This window comes from Bidens hawaiensis, unplaced genomic scaffold (genome assembly GCF_021521415.1).
Source record: "Bidens hawaiensis isolate Kalapana, Puna unplaced genomic scaffold, B.hawaiensis_p1.1 tig00021509_1, whole genome shotgun sequence".
NCBI lineage: Eukaryota > Viridiplantae > Streptophyta > Magnoliopsida > Asterales > Asteraceae > Bidens > Bidens hawaiensis.
The window spans coordinates 1-17572 of NW_027493343.1; the positions used below are offsets into that span (position 1 = coordinate 1).

A 17572-nucleotide genomic window follows, 5' to 3' on the forward strand; every position below is an offset into this window, starting at 1 on the left:
TATATAATAATATATAGGGGTCTAGTTATTTTTAATATTTTTTAATTAATTGGAATAGACTGTCACATACACATCACCACATATTTATTTTAATAAAGTTTTAATATTTTTTAAAAGTTATGAAATTTGAAGTTACCATATTGTAAGGTGATTTAACTTTTAAGTAAAGAAAGATTAAGAGTGAAGGTATCAAGTGCATTAAGTCATTAACATTAATTTTCATAGTATGTTTGTCTATCACTATTTAAGACAAAATTATAACTTTAAAGACATATAAATTACAATAAAAAGGTCATTTCATGTATTAATTGTTAGTACTTAGTAGTAACTTCATTGTCAAACAAATTTGACAACAACTATTTAAGTTTCATCCCGCGTGTCAAGTACCGGTTAATCACAACACGCTTTTATGTGATATTGCGAAAAAATCAAGCGAAGATTATGAATAATAGATTTAAGACTGGAGTTAAAAACTCGTCTAACATAATCATTTTTCTTACTTATGTGTATATAATTATCGTTTGATACAATGTGTCCTATTTGTAGATCTATCTTCAACATTCTATAATGGTGTAGTAACATATTGATTAGTAATCTTGTATATACTTAGGTAATATTTCTTATATTTTATGCTCTATATCTTTTTATTAGGGGTGTGTAGTATGTTCAGTGCGGTTTTTGACTAAAACTGAATCAAAAATCAAACTTTCGGTTTTATGATCTTTTAAAACCATTCGGTCTCGGCTTTTGATTTTTGGGTTCGGTTTGGTTTTGAATGCGGTTTTTTCGGTTTTGCTAATCAAGCCAAAACTTTTTGGACAAAAAAACCCAAGATATTGAAATTAGGCATGCTATTTTTTTAAACTAATAATTAATAAAATATTGAATATTTGGAATCAAATATTACAAGTTAATAAAAGATACAATTAAAATTCTAAATCAAAACCTAGTAGTATTAGTTATTAACCATATCTAGAATCAAATATATTTGTTATTAACCATATGTTAACACTAAACAAATAGTCATCAGTAGATTTTGCTTTAATGGTTACGAACTAATGGTAAAGAAATTTTTTAGTGCTTCAATTTTTTGTTATATCGGTTCGGTTTTTTCGATTCTTAACAAAATACATAACCGAACCAAAACCAATATTTCGGTTCGGTTTTTTTGTTTTTTTCGGTTTCGATTTGGTTTTTTCGTGTTTATGCACACCCTTACTTTTGATGACCAATAGTCAATTGTTAATTTATGATTAAGAAAAACTAATAACTTATAAAAGTAAACCATGACTTTGTTGACAATGGGATTAAGATGTTAGTTACCCTAGGGGTACTCAATGAGATGACTTTCAAAATTATCCTTGAAAAACAAGATGAAAGTTGGGTACAAACTCGTGTGCATTAAGTTGAGTTTAATAAGATATTCAATTACGTGTCTAAATTTAATACCCTTTGGGTTTCTTGACTTTTTTGTCAATCCCATCTTGTCCCCTTAACCTCATCTTGTCACATTGAAATCCAAATTCACACGACAATTAATGGAACATGTTCAAGATCAAAGGATGGTATAGTAAGTAGGTCTATGTAACTATGTTCCCTTCAAGTCAAACATTTTTATAAATGTTCATTCAATTCATGTTTAAAGTTGATAACTTGATAAGATAACCACTTAACCAGTACCTAATTAATCCAAAACAAGTAATTAGCGAGTGAACTCTAAAGCCTAAGTCGGTTAGGAACAAAACTATCTCTTTATAGTTGATTTAAACCAGCGTGTTGCCACGGGGACGCGATGATAACTTGATAGGTATCGGTTTAGTTCGTTATAGTACTGTCAGAAAAGTATTTTCTGAGCAAGGTTAAAAGTGGAAACATGTTGGGGGTATAAATGAAAAAAGTTTTTTTGTGACTAATTTGTAAAAGTCTTAGACTTTGTGATCAAAGTTGAAAAGCTAAAAGTTTTGTGTAATTTTAAAAAACGTGAAAGTTTTATAGCCAGTGTTGAAATGCTAAAAATCTTGTGTCAAAAATGTAAAGACATAAAACTTTGATGGTAAAAGTTTGAAAACTAATAACTTTAATGGTCAAAATGAACTTTAAAACTTTTTAACCTGTCTTTTAAACTTTGGTGGCCAAACTTAAAAACTTCAAACTTTGTAACTTGCCTTACAGATTGAAAAGAGTTGACTTTAGATAAGGAAGAGTAAATGAAGTTAAAGTTGAAGGATGCTATGTGTAAATTGCAAGGGTTTTACTGTTTTAAGACGACACAGACTTTCTTTTTTTTGGTTTAGATCACCGTACTCTCCAATTTGGAGAGTCTGTTGTCCCACTCTGGACAAACTATGTTGTATTAATCGGACTCACGCTGGCTTCAAAGTTTGGCTTGGGCGTTCCCTCGGGAAACCATTCCGCCGGCTGCCACTTGACTATCTGATGTAACACACGATGAGACGAAAATCCGGGTGGTCTCGAGACTTGTGCTAACAACCTTGCAAGGCCTAGCTCAAATCGTTCATTGCAAATATCTACCCAAAATGACACAAGTAAGGATCGAAGTTGGATCTCTACTGAAAAATTCGAGTCTTCCTGTCACTTGACCACAATTCTAATTTAGCAAGGGGTTTTTATGTGTTAAATTATTGAGATTAGGCAGGTTTGTTCTCTTGTAAAGCTCCACATAGTTTGCCATATTTGTCCATATACTGACTTTTTTGTTGCTGAAAAAGCCATCAAATAAGTTGTCTTGTTCAAAATAGTGCAATTTACTTGTTGAAACTGGTTTCCTAGTCCACATGGCCAAAGATAAACAAATAAATACAATGTTAGATAGTGTATCTAGCAATTTTTTGACATATTATTTTGTCATATCAATATCATCTATTGACTTTGAATAAATGAAATTTTAACTTCACACGTGCAGTGTGGAGGTCCTTGGGGGCATGGACGCCGACGTGAACTATTAGGCTCATCTCTAATATTTCGGATGCCCTGATCGAGTACTTTAAATATAGAAAAAATTCAGGCATCGATTGATAACCCAATGTCGGTGTTCGAGCTTTCTTAGTTGGTTCTCAAATACAATACTTGTCTGATTTAATATCTGAATGCTTATTGTGAACTAAACAAAATAAGTATTGAACTCTCTTAGTTTGTTATTATTGAGTTACAAAAAAGGTTGGAAGTGATCACTATTCCTTAATGTCTTTGAAGTCATCTTCAAGTAGACTCCAAAAGTTTGAATGAATATGAAATTAAGGATGCTTTGTTAATTCATAATCCCATACATGTTTGATTTTATCCTTTGTGAAATAAGAGATCAAACTTTATGTGTTGATGAATGAAAATTTTTAAGACCCCTCCGCCTCTTCGAGTTTCAGTGAGAAGTGGAAGTGAAGTGAAATTTTTGCATGAAAAAAATGGAATACTCCCGCTTTGATGCCATGAACATAGAGAATGAATTTTTATTTCAGAGATAAACATGAGCTTGTATTCGTTTCTAATTGTAATCGAAACTTTATAAACCCCAAAAAATTATAGTTAGAGTAATGGATAATTGAGCAAGTTTTAAGTTATTTTAATATTAATAAAATTGGTGAGTCGTATTAAATATTCTCCATGTGTTTAATTCGTGCCAACTAATCGACTGCTAGTTCAACTCCCGACTCCCATCAGGGCCGGCCATGGCCTATGGCAGGGTGGTCGACGGCCATAGGCCCGACTACCCGCTAGGCCCGAAATTTTTTTTAATTTTTTTAATGTATTTTTATGAAAAACAATGTGTATACTTAATGTTTAAACTTAATTAGATAAAAACTAACTTGGTCTAGTGGTAAAGAGGTATAACTTTCAACCCAAGGGTTGTGGGTTCAAGTCTCATTTGAATCATTTTTAAGCCTATTTTTTATACAATAGTTTTTTATACAACCAAAATCATAAATCATAACCAAGAAAGTCAAATTAAAAATTAAATTGTTTAAACCCAACAAAATCCTTTTTTTTTTACTTAAGGCCCAAAATATTTTTCGCCTTCGACCCAAGTTTTTTTTTTCAATTCTCGGAGCCGGGCCTGACTTCCATGACTATAAAGTAACAAAAATTAAAGGTCAAAGTAAATAATAATAAAAGGAAGTGTTATTACGTTTCTCACCTATGTAACATTTTCTCTTTATTTAGGATGGTATTCTGTTAAAAGACTAATGATCGACCATCAAACATTAACGTGCTGCTATGACTATGAGGTCGGCAGTATTATTTTTAGTAGAATCTTTGTTATTGTCTCACGTCTTCAACCACTCTCTTCTAGTAACCTCGTGATTTACACGCGCAGGGTAACAAGAGTGGTGATGAAACACTACGTATTATTCCACCTACATCCTTCATAAATAATAAATGAATTACAAGTTTATTAGTAAAATATTATTTGCTAGATATGAGCTCACACTCTCGTATATAGGGCTATTGACATACTAAATGTACAAATGCGGCATAAGATATATAATTTCTTCCGGTCATCTGAGTCATAGTTACGAATAAAGTTAACTAATTAGTAACATATATAATTAATTACGCATAAAATTAAATAATTACGTAATATATGTAGATCCGGTGAATCCCTCAACAGATGGACCGCTAGGGGCTCCGTCCGTCCGGACTAATGGTCGGCTCGGACTACCTTTAGTCAATGGTGACCGCGTACGAAGTACCCGGCATTACTTAGTTCAAAAAAATATATATGTAGATGACCACCAACAATAATTATGCAATACAACTAAATAATACATAATTTATAATACAATAAGGATGCGACCTATGTTAATAATTACGCAACTTATATTTAATCATACATACACTTTGTGTGTTAGCAATCATTTGTATATATGTTATAATATATTAATAATGACTTATATAATTATATGATTCTCATGATTATTAAATTAGTTATAATGATCAAAGACTTAAAAATATCCTAAGATGATAATAATTCGATGGACGTAATTACTCATACTATTCTAATTGGATTTTCCCTTGTGTGTATATAAATCAAGAGATAGTTAGAGAGAATTAGGTTAACGAAATCATCACAAAGTCCCCCCCCCCCCCCCTCCTCTCTCTCTCTCTCTCTCTAGCCGCCATCATTTCGTACACCCTAAACAGGAACCGACTACAAGTATGAATCACGTCATCCCCCGTCTCTGCGTTAGCGGGATTAACATGTACACAATATATTTCTTGTTTTCTATTAACATGTTAAAAAGTTGATCAACACGGGTGATATACGAGTAAACATCAAGAAAGCCATTTTTAAACAATATTTTTTTATCTTTTATATTGTAATAATATTTGCTTGTATATATACACACCCACACACATGTATGTAATTATCGAATTATATATATATATATAATTTTATGAATTACATATTTATTTAGTATTTTTTTACAACACTAACTTTTTAAAGTTACATATGTTTATACATTCATGCCACTTGATAGAAATAGTTAGTTAATTTGTTTGTTTGAGAGATTCTTTAATAACGTACCATTATTTTTATATTTATTTTATTTTAAAAATTAAAAACTGGGCTATTCAAACTAAATTATTAAGTTTTCATGTGATTTTACCACAAATTTATATATGGACGGCTTACTAGATCATAGATAATTGAATTTGTTTACAAATACTAGTGGCATGGTTTCATGTTGAAGATTTAAAGTGTTATTATTTACATGACGGCGTATACTATTTCCCCACATCTTTATTTGTGTGATTTAAATAAAATCCACGTTTTCAACATCCAAAAATCAAATGTGTCATCATCTCACATCCACCCAAAAGGTGTTGTCACATTCTTCATACCCACCTTTAGTTATTTCGGCTCAAAGGATAAAGAATATATTCTATTACTAAGTTTTTTTTTGTTTTTTTTTCTTAAAACCAATAGAATGCTTCAGATTTCGAGTATTATATTAAAGTGTTGGTAATTTCGGGCTCCAAGACTTCAAGTTATAAATGGTTAACTTAAAAAACCAATATTAACAAATATGTCATAGTTGGTTATGTTTTATAATTATAATATGTTTTATAATTTCATTATAATTAAAATTGGTAGTGTTTTAGCTAACAAGTTAGGTTGGTAGCATAATATTTAAACCGAGTTAATGACATCTTAAAAAAAATTGGATCTAAGAGTATCATAATATTTGTTAAAGGGAATTAGATACATAAAACAAAAGCGAAAAATTGTGCGCTAATTTTGCATTTTTTCAAGAAAGTTGAGGGGTAGTCGGGCTACCTCTAAGCCCTTCATAGATCTGATTACCGAGTTATGGTTGGACATTGCATAGCAACCTACTAATAGGGGTTTTGAGTTAAAAGTTTCCTATATAATATACTAAGAGTTATTCAATATTCATTTCGTGTGTGGCTTTTTGTTTTGACTAGCTATATCAATTTGTTCTTGAATAAGTTGTTTCTGTATCTTTTATCAAATCACGAATTCCAGGTTTTACAAAATAGCAAATTGTTTTCTTGTTCTAATCCATAGAATATAGTTCAATCATAGATAAATCATGAAATGGAACAAGTAAACAAAGTTATTATTAACTTATTAACATGAAACTTATATGGATATCCATTTATTACATAAAAGAGACAATAAGGATAACTACAAAACCCCTTTTGAATAAAGAAAAAAAGAGCATGAAGCATCACTTCCTTGGTCATGAACAACACCACCTCACTTTATTATCACTATATGTCTAGTGTAATCTTTAAAGCTATAATCATAGGTGAAGAAACACTAAGTGACCTCGACGGATTATGGATAATCTTAGGGTTAAGTAGATGTTTCCCACGAGGGTTAGGTCATGCAAAGATGGTTATTATTCTAATGACCTGCAAAACAGACACCGTGAGCTCGTCACTGAGAAGGGGGGGGGGGGTTCCTCCTTGTGACCACCCTCCGGCGTGAGAATCAGACTAGATTGCTCTGAATATAAGTGTATATTGAGAGAAATAGCTAGGGAAGATAAGATAATATCAGATGATATGTCATGATACCGTTCCAAGGTGTTGGAGTATTTATAGCTGAAGGTAGGTTTCCAAGCAGGTACAGCCAGCTGTATAATATTCCTTTTCCACTAACTGTGGGCTACGTACGTGCCATGCTGGTGGTTGGTGGGTAGGCAGCGGCTGATAGTGACATGGCCGGCTGTGTACTATTCCTTTTCCACCAACTACAGGCTATGTACGTGCCACGATGAGGGTTGGTGGGTAGGCAGCGGCTGATAGTGACATTTTGTACTGGAGCATGCTCCTCCTCGTACTATTATTGGTGAGCTGTCACCCTGTGATTGGTTCATGGGCTGCTTTGGTCAGATCTTGTCTATTTTGTCCATACCTTGGCAGGTATAGTACAAAAGATCTTCCAGAAACATACGGACTGGCTCTTTTGGGCGGGAATATTCCCGCCTTGCTCATTCCTTCTTCAGGTGACATTGCTGAAGTATTAAGAGTTAGTGCCTTATGCGTGTAGCTTTACTGTTAGTGCGGGTAGCCTTCCTTCTCAGCTTGTACCCATAGCTGCGGGAACAGGCAGGGTATTGTACCAAGGGAGGCTTTCCTGCGGGAACAGCTGGCTTACTGCGTGTAAGGTCTTCATCTCTCTGAGCATGGTGGGTCTTGCGGAACCAGTTGGTCTTTGCGCAGACGTACCCCATCAAGGTGTGTCTTGCGGGTCCAACTGGGCTTTGCGGGGACCTACCTCTTTAACAGGATAGGAAGATAAGCATACATGATGTTAACATTTTACTTATTTTGAGTATTAAATACAGGCAAACAATTGTTCTAAGTTCTAAAGTTACTAAAAAAAGTTAATATTTTGGGTGGTCATGAATAAGAAGTACACATGCAATGAACCCTCAAAAGTGGATTGGCTTAAGGGAAAAAAGAGGATTTTGAGGCAAGAAAGGAATGCCCTTTTTGAGATGGTTATCATTAGGGTTGGCCCAAATTTGTGAAATGGGTCATTAGTTTATAAATTATTGATCCAATCAATGTGAGTGTAATCATTTGTAGTTTTAAGAGCTTTAAATCCTATATTTAGTTATTAGAGCATCTAAGAAAAAATAAAATGTGATTCTTTTATTGACAAAAATATGTCATATACAATCATTTGTAGATTTAGGAGCTTCAAATCATGTCTTAGATTTGTTTAAAGATTGCGGGATTTTTGGATAGAGTTTTCGTGGTTGATGTTTCGGACTCCAGTGTGTTGTTTCATTGATCTTGGAGGCACTCAGTGCCTCGGTTAGAAGAGGGAGAGAGACGGCTGAATTGGATAACATTTGTATGGACATTAATTTTCCATCTCGGTTGAGAAATGGTGATGAAAGGGCGGGGATAGACATGATTTGGTCAGGAATGTCATTTTTGATGTGTTAAAACGAGCGGGAATCTTGGCAAGAAAAGAGGCTCCTGTGAATTTTTTGTCGGATCCGCATGAAGGAAGGTCTACTCTCCGACCAGCGAACATTCTTGTGTTTGGATGGGCTGGGGGGAAGCATGCTTGTGTGGACCTTACTGGGGTGTCCCCTCTTGTAGGGCGTAGGGACACCGGGTTTGTTGCTAGGCAGGCCGTGTTAAAGGCAGAAGCAGGAAAAATTGCTAAGCACGAGAAGGCGTGTGTGGAGAATCAACACGCCTTCATTCATTTTGTTTTTAATACATTTGGGTCTCTTGCTCCCGATGCCGCTACGTTTCTAAAAAGTGTTCAGCGGGTCGTGCACGGTAACTCAACGACGCCAAATAACGATAATTTTATTTTCAGTATGATCGGTTTTGTCATTCAAAAGGGGATGACAGCGCAGCTTGTTGCCCGCTTACCTGCATCTTTGTTATAATTTGATCTTTTTATTGAAAATGAAAAAGTTTCACTGTATGACAAAAAAATTGAATAGTTACCCGACGGATATTTGCCTAGGTGGCACTTGATTTTGTAACTATGTATAAGACTGAGATTACCAAGTCTTAAAATTCACAAGTACAGCACCCATTTGATGAAAATTATAAAAAGTGAAATTTTATTTAACTAAAGGTTTAAAATTTAAACAAGGGTTTAAACACAGCTTCCACACAATCATCATCGTCATAATCCTTTTCACTGACAAAGAGAAGCCAAAACCCTGCGCGGCGGCTCAAAAGGCCGACGAGCATGAAGAACCGCCAAGTTATCGAGAAGCAAAACGTCTCCTTTCTGCCACGGAATTGCCACACTTTCTTCCTCCAACAATTTCAAGCAGTCATATATCACATCTGCTGGCAAAGGCGTACCATCCCCGAATGTCACCGCCTTCGCTGGATCATTCCTTGCATCTTCCCAACCGGTATAAGCCGCCACCATGCTATTGAACCATGTTTTCCGGCCTCGTGTTTCATCAACTTTGATCGCGGGAATCGGCCCCATTATCATCTTCACTCCATCGTCCGTCCACTCTAGCTTCATTCCAAGCTTCGCCGCCCTACAATTTAATAACATAGAATAATAAAAACCACGTGAGGTGCAATGTATTATTATTATTATTATTATGCATAAACTATGATAAAATAATAAGTAAATTCTATATATTATATTATTATGTTACATATAAAAAATATATTAAGAAATTTATGTAGAAAAGTATAAATATAAGTAAGTAATTATAATTTATAATTAATAAACGAGTCGAGCCCGAATTAAACTCGAGCTTAAAAACTACTCACGAGCCGAGCTCGATCCTTAGAAGGCTCAACCTCGGCTCGTTTACACCCCTATAACACACAGGATTATTTGCAGACCTTTCTTCAGCGACGGCTTTGTCTTTCGTCAAGAATGTGGATACCCAACCACGACCGATTGGAGACGAAGGATCATCGTCTTCCCCAAGCACTCTTGTGTAGATTAACCCGTGTTGTTCCAACCGATCAACGAACCCAGGGTGTTTCTGCTTCATCTTGTCGTAAATTACATGGCTGAGTACTATAGGTGTTTCGCCCCCAACTTTCGGTTCTACTTCGCAGAAGAAAAAAACCTTAAATGGAAACTTAGGAACCTGTTTCATAACAATTCATGTTTATGATGAGTTTCAGGCTATGGAATTTATGTAATATTGTTTAAATCTAGGGGTGTGAACAAGCTAAGCTATTTGAGATATGCTCGAAAAAAAACTTGAAACAAGCCAAGCTACTCGTGATTAAATGAGCCCAAGATTAAAAATAAGCTTGTTTAGTAAACGAACAAGATCCCGAGCTTCACTAATTGAGCTTGAGCCAACTCACGAGTCTAAACGAGCCCATTACTAATAGAATCTTTAATTCAATCAATCATGCCCAGTAAAAATCCCATTAATAGCACAACTATTAGCAGGATCTGGAGAGGGTGGGATGTATGCAAAACCGTACTTCTATCCCAAAGAATAGAGAGGTTGCTTCCAGAGAGACCGCAACTCGAATATAATTTTTAACTAATAAATTAAATATATCTTTATATACTATAGTTATTAATTTATAAAATTGTGAAAAAAAGAAATTATAAAGTCATTAATTTATAAAAATTTATTAAAAATAACTAAAATTGATATAAATTAATTAATAAACAATAAACGAGCTAAGCCCGAGCTCTCATAACTTAGACGAGCCGAGCTTTAGAAACAAAGCTTGAATCAAGCCAAACTCGAGCTCTCATGATTTAAACTTGCCGAGGGCTCGGCTTAGCTCGTCTGCACCCCTGAAAATATTATAAATGTTTTTAAGAGTTCAATACTTCATATATTAAATAAAAAGATCCAATTACAATAGAGAGGTGGATAAGCGGGCAACAAGCTGCGCCGCCACCCCCTTTGAATGGCAAACCCGATCCTACTGAAAACAAAGTTATAGTTTTTTGGCGTCGATAAGTTACTGTGCACGAAAACAAAGTTATAGTTATTTAAATCAATTGTAACTAATTAGAAACCCTAAGATAAGCAATAAACGAGCCGAGCCGAGCTCGTCTTTAGATACAAAGCTCTAATCAAGCCGAGCTGACCCTCGGCTCGTTAACACTCCTAACTTAAAATCAGTTGTATCCTAAAAAGCTACTCACGAGCTCGAGCTTTACAAACAAAGCTCGAATCAAGCCGATTTAATCAAGCTCGAGCCTGGTCGAGTTCAGGCTAAGATCGGCTCGTTTACATCCCTAATTAAACCTCAATGTTGATTTCGATTTCGATTTTGACTAGGGGTGCAAACGAGTCAAGCTACTCGAGATTGGCTCGTTAAAACGCTCAATCGAGCCCAAGCCAGAGCTCGAGCCTAAAAGTAAGCTCGTTTAATAAATTAGCCCGAGCCCGAGCTTCACTTATCGAGCTCGAGCCGGCTCGCGAGCATATACGTGACTGCCATTTATATAAAATTTTAAAATATATATTTAAGAATTATTAATTAATATATATAATGTTATGGAAAAATAAATAAAAATAACTAAATAATATATGTTATTTTATACATAAAATATTATAATGCAAAAAAATATATAAAATAATTATAATTATATAACAAATAATTAATAAATAGTAAACGAGCCGATTTCAAGTTTGAAAATCTATTCACGAGCTCGGCTCGTTTGCACCCCTAATTTCGACTACGATCGTAATCAATTAGAAACACCAAGATTCTAAGATTATAAACTAATAACATCAATTCAATTCAATTACATAATAACAAACACCTGAGCCATCTCATGATGAAACGGGATTTTCTGATCAGGCGGAGACTCATTCGACGTAAAAACCCGTCCCACCACATTCGTCCGTGGGGCCGCCCCACCCACGTACGGTAACTCATCGTAACCAAAAGCTTCAACCACTTCGTTAAACTCTGAAGCCGAGTCAACCGATGAAAACCCACGGAACAATATAGCTCCGGTTTTATGTAGCACGGACTCCAGCCACGGCTTCTGGTCACGAATAATATGTTTCAGATCATTATTATTGTTGGGTGTTAATACGCTTGGAAAGATAAGAGTGTTGTTGTTGTTGTTGTATGTTTTTTGTTGAGGTAAGGTTGATTGTGTGAATATGGTTTCTGGCATGCTTGGTTTCAGTGTTATGGTCATCAAGTTTGTGTTATGTTTGTTTACAATAATATTAATATCCTATCGTTTTAAAAGATATTAATGGAGGAAGATGAGTTTGATTTCGCTTTTGACTGGTTTTGAGTCCAGGTTCGTAGATAAAGAAGTAACTGTCAACGTGCTTATCTTTAATGAAATTAAAAAGGAATTATTTTTTAAATATTCGGATATTTTCCTAGGATGGAAACACTCGTTACATTATACGTTTCCGGTTCTTGTATTTAAGGGTATTCATGAAACCGAAAAAATCAAACACAAAATAAAAGGTTGAGGTTCGGTTTTATGTTCTTTATAAAACGAAATTTCAGTTTGATTTCGGGTTTGTGTGTAACAAAACCGAAAAACAAAGTTTTTATATGAAGTATAGTGGAGAGAGTTAGTAAATAAAAAATACCGTCACATTGGTGTCACGTATGTGGGGAGGGATTAACTAATTAGGTTTCCAAAGGAAGGTAATGATTTAAAGCTCCTTCACAATGTCATGTTATCGTATGTAGAAAATAGGGTCGTCGAAGCCCTTCTTCATAACGCCCCGATGTGATATATACATACATATATACGTATGTGTGTGTGAGAGATGGGGAGAGAACGACGTCCATCGTTGTGAAGCCCCCCCCCTCCCACCCACCCGGTTCCGTGCCCCTCAACAGTGTGCTACGCCAAGGTCGCTCTCAAGGGCGCCCATAGCGGACGGTCTTAGAGCATTCCCAGCTCATTCCGTATATTATTCCCTATAATTTAGCTAAAAAATATCATTGCATAAATTTATCTATCGTTTTTCAAAAATTCTTCACATTTAATTCCCCGTCACATCAGTGTCACGTATGCGGAGAAGGATTAACTAATTAAGTTACAAAAGGAAGGTATTGTTTAACAAAAAAATAATTATTTTTTAATAAAATATAAACATGTATTTTAATTGATTGAATTTGTAGTTGGTACGAACATTAGAGCCCTTACTCCATTACTATAGGGCTCTCCGGAAGGGCATTTACTACTTTGGGACCGCATCTTCACACGTAATGGTTTAACACTCAAAAAAAGATGTGGCATTGAGTTAACACCTAATATCCACTCCATTTGGTTTTATAAACTTGTAGATGTGACCATCTCAAGACACGTAAAACTTATGGGTTTGGCTTTTTATGTACATAATATATTTATAATTCATATGCTTGAAAAAGATAACATAACAAACATTGTTTGTTTGCTCCAACCGATAAATCATTCAAGAAAGATAATGTATATTAAATAGAAAAAATTATCCGTTAATTTGAAATCTCGATAACGTTGAAGAATCGAGTGGTTGGACTAAAATGTCAACATTTTACATTATTGGTATTAAATCATAATTGTTACCTTTTATTTTATTTATTCTATCTTGAAAAAAATCAAGATTGGGAATCATAATATAAAAATTTACTTTTGCACTATTTTAGTATGAAAATATAAATAGCAATAACACTAAAGGATCTGAATAAATAAATGGTATAACATTATTTATTTCAGATGTCATTTCAAATCAAACTTCTTTTTATCGGTATTTTGTAACTATCCCATTACCTGAATGAATATTTCCTAGACGGGATGCCAACCTTTCATATTTATTTTAACGCTCAAGAATTAACTCGTCCGAAACACAATCAAATAGGAAACACATCACATAAGAAAACCCCTTGAGTCTGGTTTCAAACTTAAAACCTTAAAGATCTTAAGCCATAACCGTATATTACATGAATTAGTTTATGCTATAATACATGTAACTTATCTGAAGAGGTAGGTCCCAGCAGAGCCCAGTTGGACCCGCAATACTCACCTTGAAGAGGGACGTCTGCGCAAAGACCAACTGGTTCCGCAGGACCCACCATGTTCAGAGAGATGAAGACCTTACGCGCAGTACGCCAGCTGTTCCCGCAGGAAAAGCCTCCCAATGGTGAAGTACCCCGCCTGTTCCCGCAGCTGCGGATACAAGCCATCAGGGAAGGCTACCCGCACTAATAGCAAGGCTACACGCACAAGGCACTAACTCTCAATAATTCAGTAATGTCACCTGAAGAAGGAATGAGCAAGCCGGGAATACTCCCGCCCAAATGAGCCAGTCCGTACACTTCTGGAGGATCTTTTGTACTATACCTGCCAAGGTATGGACAAAATAGACAAGATCTGACCAAAGCAGCCCATGAACCAATCACAGGGTGACAGCTCACTGACAACAGTACGACGAGGAGCACGCTCTAGTACTTAATGTCACTATCAGCCGCTGCCTACTCACCAACCCTTGTCGTGGCACGTACATAGCCTGCAGTTGGTGGAAAAGGAATAGTACACAGCCGGCCATGTCACTATCAGCCGCTGCCTACCCACCAACCACCAGCATGGCACGTGCGTAGCCCACAGTTAGTAGAAAAGGAATATTATACAGCTGGCTGTACCTGCTTGGAAACCTACCTTCGGCTATAAATACTCCAACACCTTGGAACGGTATCATATCTAATCTCATACCATCATATCTTATCTGCTCTAGCTATTTCTCTTAATATACACTTATATTCAGAGCAATCTAGTCTGATTCTCACGCCGGAGGGTGGTCACAAGGAGGTACCCCCCACTTCTCAGTGACGAGCTCACGGTGTCTGTTTTGCAGGTCATCAGAAGAATAACCATCTTTGCCGGACATAACCCTCGTGGGAAACATCTACTTAACCCTAAGATTATCCGTAATCTGCCGGGGTCACTTAGTGTTTCTTCATTGGCGCCATCCGTGCATAAAACCTAGAACTAATTCTTTTTCAGTTTTTTCAAAACCTCTGGAAAGATGGTTAAGGTTACTCCGGTGCCAAGGCCAGCGAGTGACCAATAAACCCCGGTAACCACAACCCCAACTACTGGGGGGAACACCGGCGAGTACACAATTTTTATGAACACTACCCCGGTTACCCAAGCCGGGGCAAGTGCAGTAAACAATCCTTCACTGGGATTCACCGATACCCAGTTGGAGAGAGAACAGACGAGGCTCCCCCGCCAAACACTTGATCAAGTTAAAGCGTGGGCAGAAGCACGTCAGAAAGAATTCCAAGCTGAGTTGGATGAACGTTTGCGTTCACTCCAACAGGCTAATGACGAGTTCGGAAACACTCAACAGCTCAACATGAGTAATGAGTGCGAGTATGATGAAGATTGGAAAGAATCTGACAGTGACGCAAACCCGCGCCATAGGGCGAAAGGGAAGCGTAAACAAGCAGATTTCCACAGAAGAAATTTTGGAGAAACCTTTAAGCCAAAAAACGCGGGTGGAAACCCACGTGACTTCTCTAAAACCTCAGACCAACTGTTGCAAATGCGGGAACGTCCAAATTTGCAAGGGACATTGCGGAAGCAATTGCCCCGAAAAGTGCCAAACAAATGTCCAACATAGGCACATATGATGGTATATCTGACCCAGACGATCATTTGAACAGATTCATAGCGAGGGCAACCGTCAGCAATTGGACGGAACCCACGTGGTGTTACATGTTCCAAATGACGCTTGTTGGGGCAGCCAGAGCGTGGTTCGACCGTCTACCGGTCCACCACATCTACGATTGGGCAGACTTCCAGCAGAAGTTCAGCCAACACTTCAGTCAACAAAGAAAGTATACCGAAGAGCAATGGACGATCCTCAACTGCATCCGAGAGGAAGATGAGTCTTTACTAGACTTCATCACGCGCTTCAATTCAAAGAAGCTAAGTCTGGGCACTATTAGCGAAGATCTTGTTCGCGCTGCTTTCATCCAGGGCGCGGAAGACCCAGAGCTCATCCGCACCTTGACGGGTAAAGATGGCATGCCATCCACGTGGGATGCCATCATGACAGCAGCTAAACGCTTCGCGGAAACGGAAAAGCAACTGGGTAGAGATCTTCCCCAGAGCACAAACCTCTACACCCAGAGGACGAGAGAAAATAACGTCTATACCGCCCGACAAAACAAAAAGAGGAAGCTTGGTATTTGGCAGTCAAGGGTAAACTTTGACACCTCATCCAGCTCTCGCCCTCTCTTAGGCGGAAAGGACAACATGCAGTCGAACCAGAATCCCAGATGGACGCCACTCACCAAAAGCGTCACCGAAATATTTGCCACCGAGAGGCTCCCATGGCCAAAGGCTCCAATAGTCCGACAGCGTCACAACGCTGATCAGAGCAAGTCCTGTGACTTCCACGGGACAAAAGGTCACACCACTGAGGAATGCATATCCTTGAAAGATGTCGTCGAGACATTTGTCAGAGATGGGAAACTCACACACCTCGTGGCGTAATGGACGCTAAGTAGGCTAATGCGTGTAGAACCCCAGTTGGGGAAAACACGAATGAAACTGCAGCTTCAATGTTGGAGACTACATACTGCGTAAACAACGAGATTCCGAACCAGGTGCATATCGGCTCGAAAGGCTCGATGACACCCCCTTCACAAGAACATGGAAGGGAGCTCAATTACACAGGCTGCATGTAGATCAATTCCAAACTTGTAAAGAAAAGGCCTAGAGCCACTTCTAATGGAAATGATTCTCCTTATCACATTGACGCTGATGGTCTTACATTTATACTTATGATCAAAACACTGATATGCCGGTATTCACCGCATAAATAAGTGGGGAAGTAAGTCGTTGCGTATGGAAGGCGGCAAAACCCGCATAAACACAAAAAACGGCAAAAATTTCTAAGGAAAAGATGAGGAAAACCTTCACGCAGGTCAGTTAGAGGTAAAGTTTGGTCATCCCACTAAATGAAAGTGACGGTCCTACCCGCACAATCATGATAGAGGAAACTGAACATTAACCTATTGACAACCGCGCGTCGAAAGGTTAACTTATTCAAAACACTGATATGCCGGTATTCACCGCATAAATAAGTGGGGAAGTCGTTGCGTGTGGAAGGCGGCAAAACCCGCATAAACACAAAAATCGGCAGAAATTTCCAAGGAAAAGATGAGGAAAACCTTCACGCAGGTCAGTTATAGGTGAAGATTTGTCATCCCACTAAATGAAAGTGACGGTCCTACCCGCACAATCATGATAGAGGAAACTGAACACTAACCTATTGACAACCACGCGTCGAAAGGTTAACTTATTCAAAACACTTGGAAAATTGCTAAGTTAAACTAAAGTATGCACGAGCGAATCATATATTGTTTATGAGGCAAAACAAGTGCCAAATTAAACTATGATATGCATGAGCAAGTCATATAACGTTTATAAAGCAAGTCATTAAGTGAAAGTGACGGTCCTACCCGCACAAACATTTCAAACATTACAAGAATGGCCAGGTATCTACCCGCCTACAGAAATGTAAATCTATCCTAACGGTGGGAAGGGATCTCAAGGTTCAAACTTCAGGACCACTCCCTCCAAACCCACTCGAACCCGCACCATCAGTTGGCTGTGGCG

At 37.2% G+C, this 17572-nt stretch overlaps 1 protein-coding gene across 1 annotated transcript; it reads right to left on the reverse strand.

Annotated features, from left to right (window-relative positions):
• Positions 1–9088: 9088 nt before the first annotated feature.
• LOC143563686 (clavaminate synthase-like protein At3g21360) lies at positions 9089–12180 on the reverse strand. The gene is made up of 3 exons (XM_077051176.1): positions 11747–12180; positions 9838–10091; positions 9089–9521 (listed from the first exon to the last, which is right to left on the reverse strand). Exons 1-3 carry the CDS (start codon positions 12131–12133, stop codon positions 9161–9163), a joined length of 1002 nt encoding a protein of 333 aa, XP_076907291.1. The 5' UTR covers positions 12134–12180; the 3' UTR covers positions 9089–9160.
• Positions 12181–17572: the final 5392 nt, after the last annotated feature.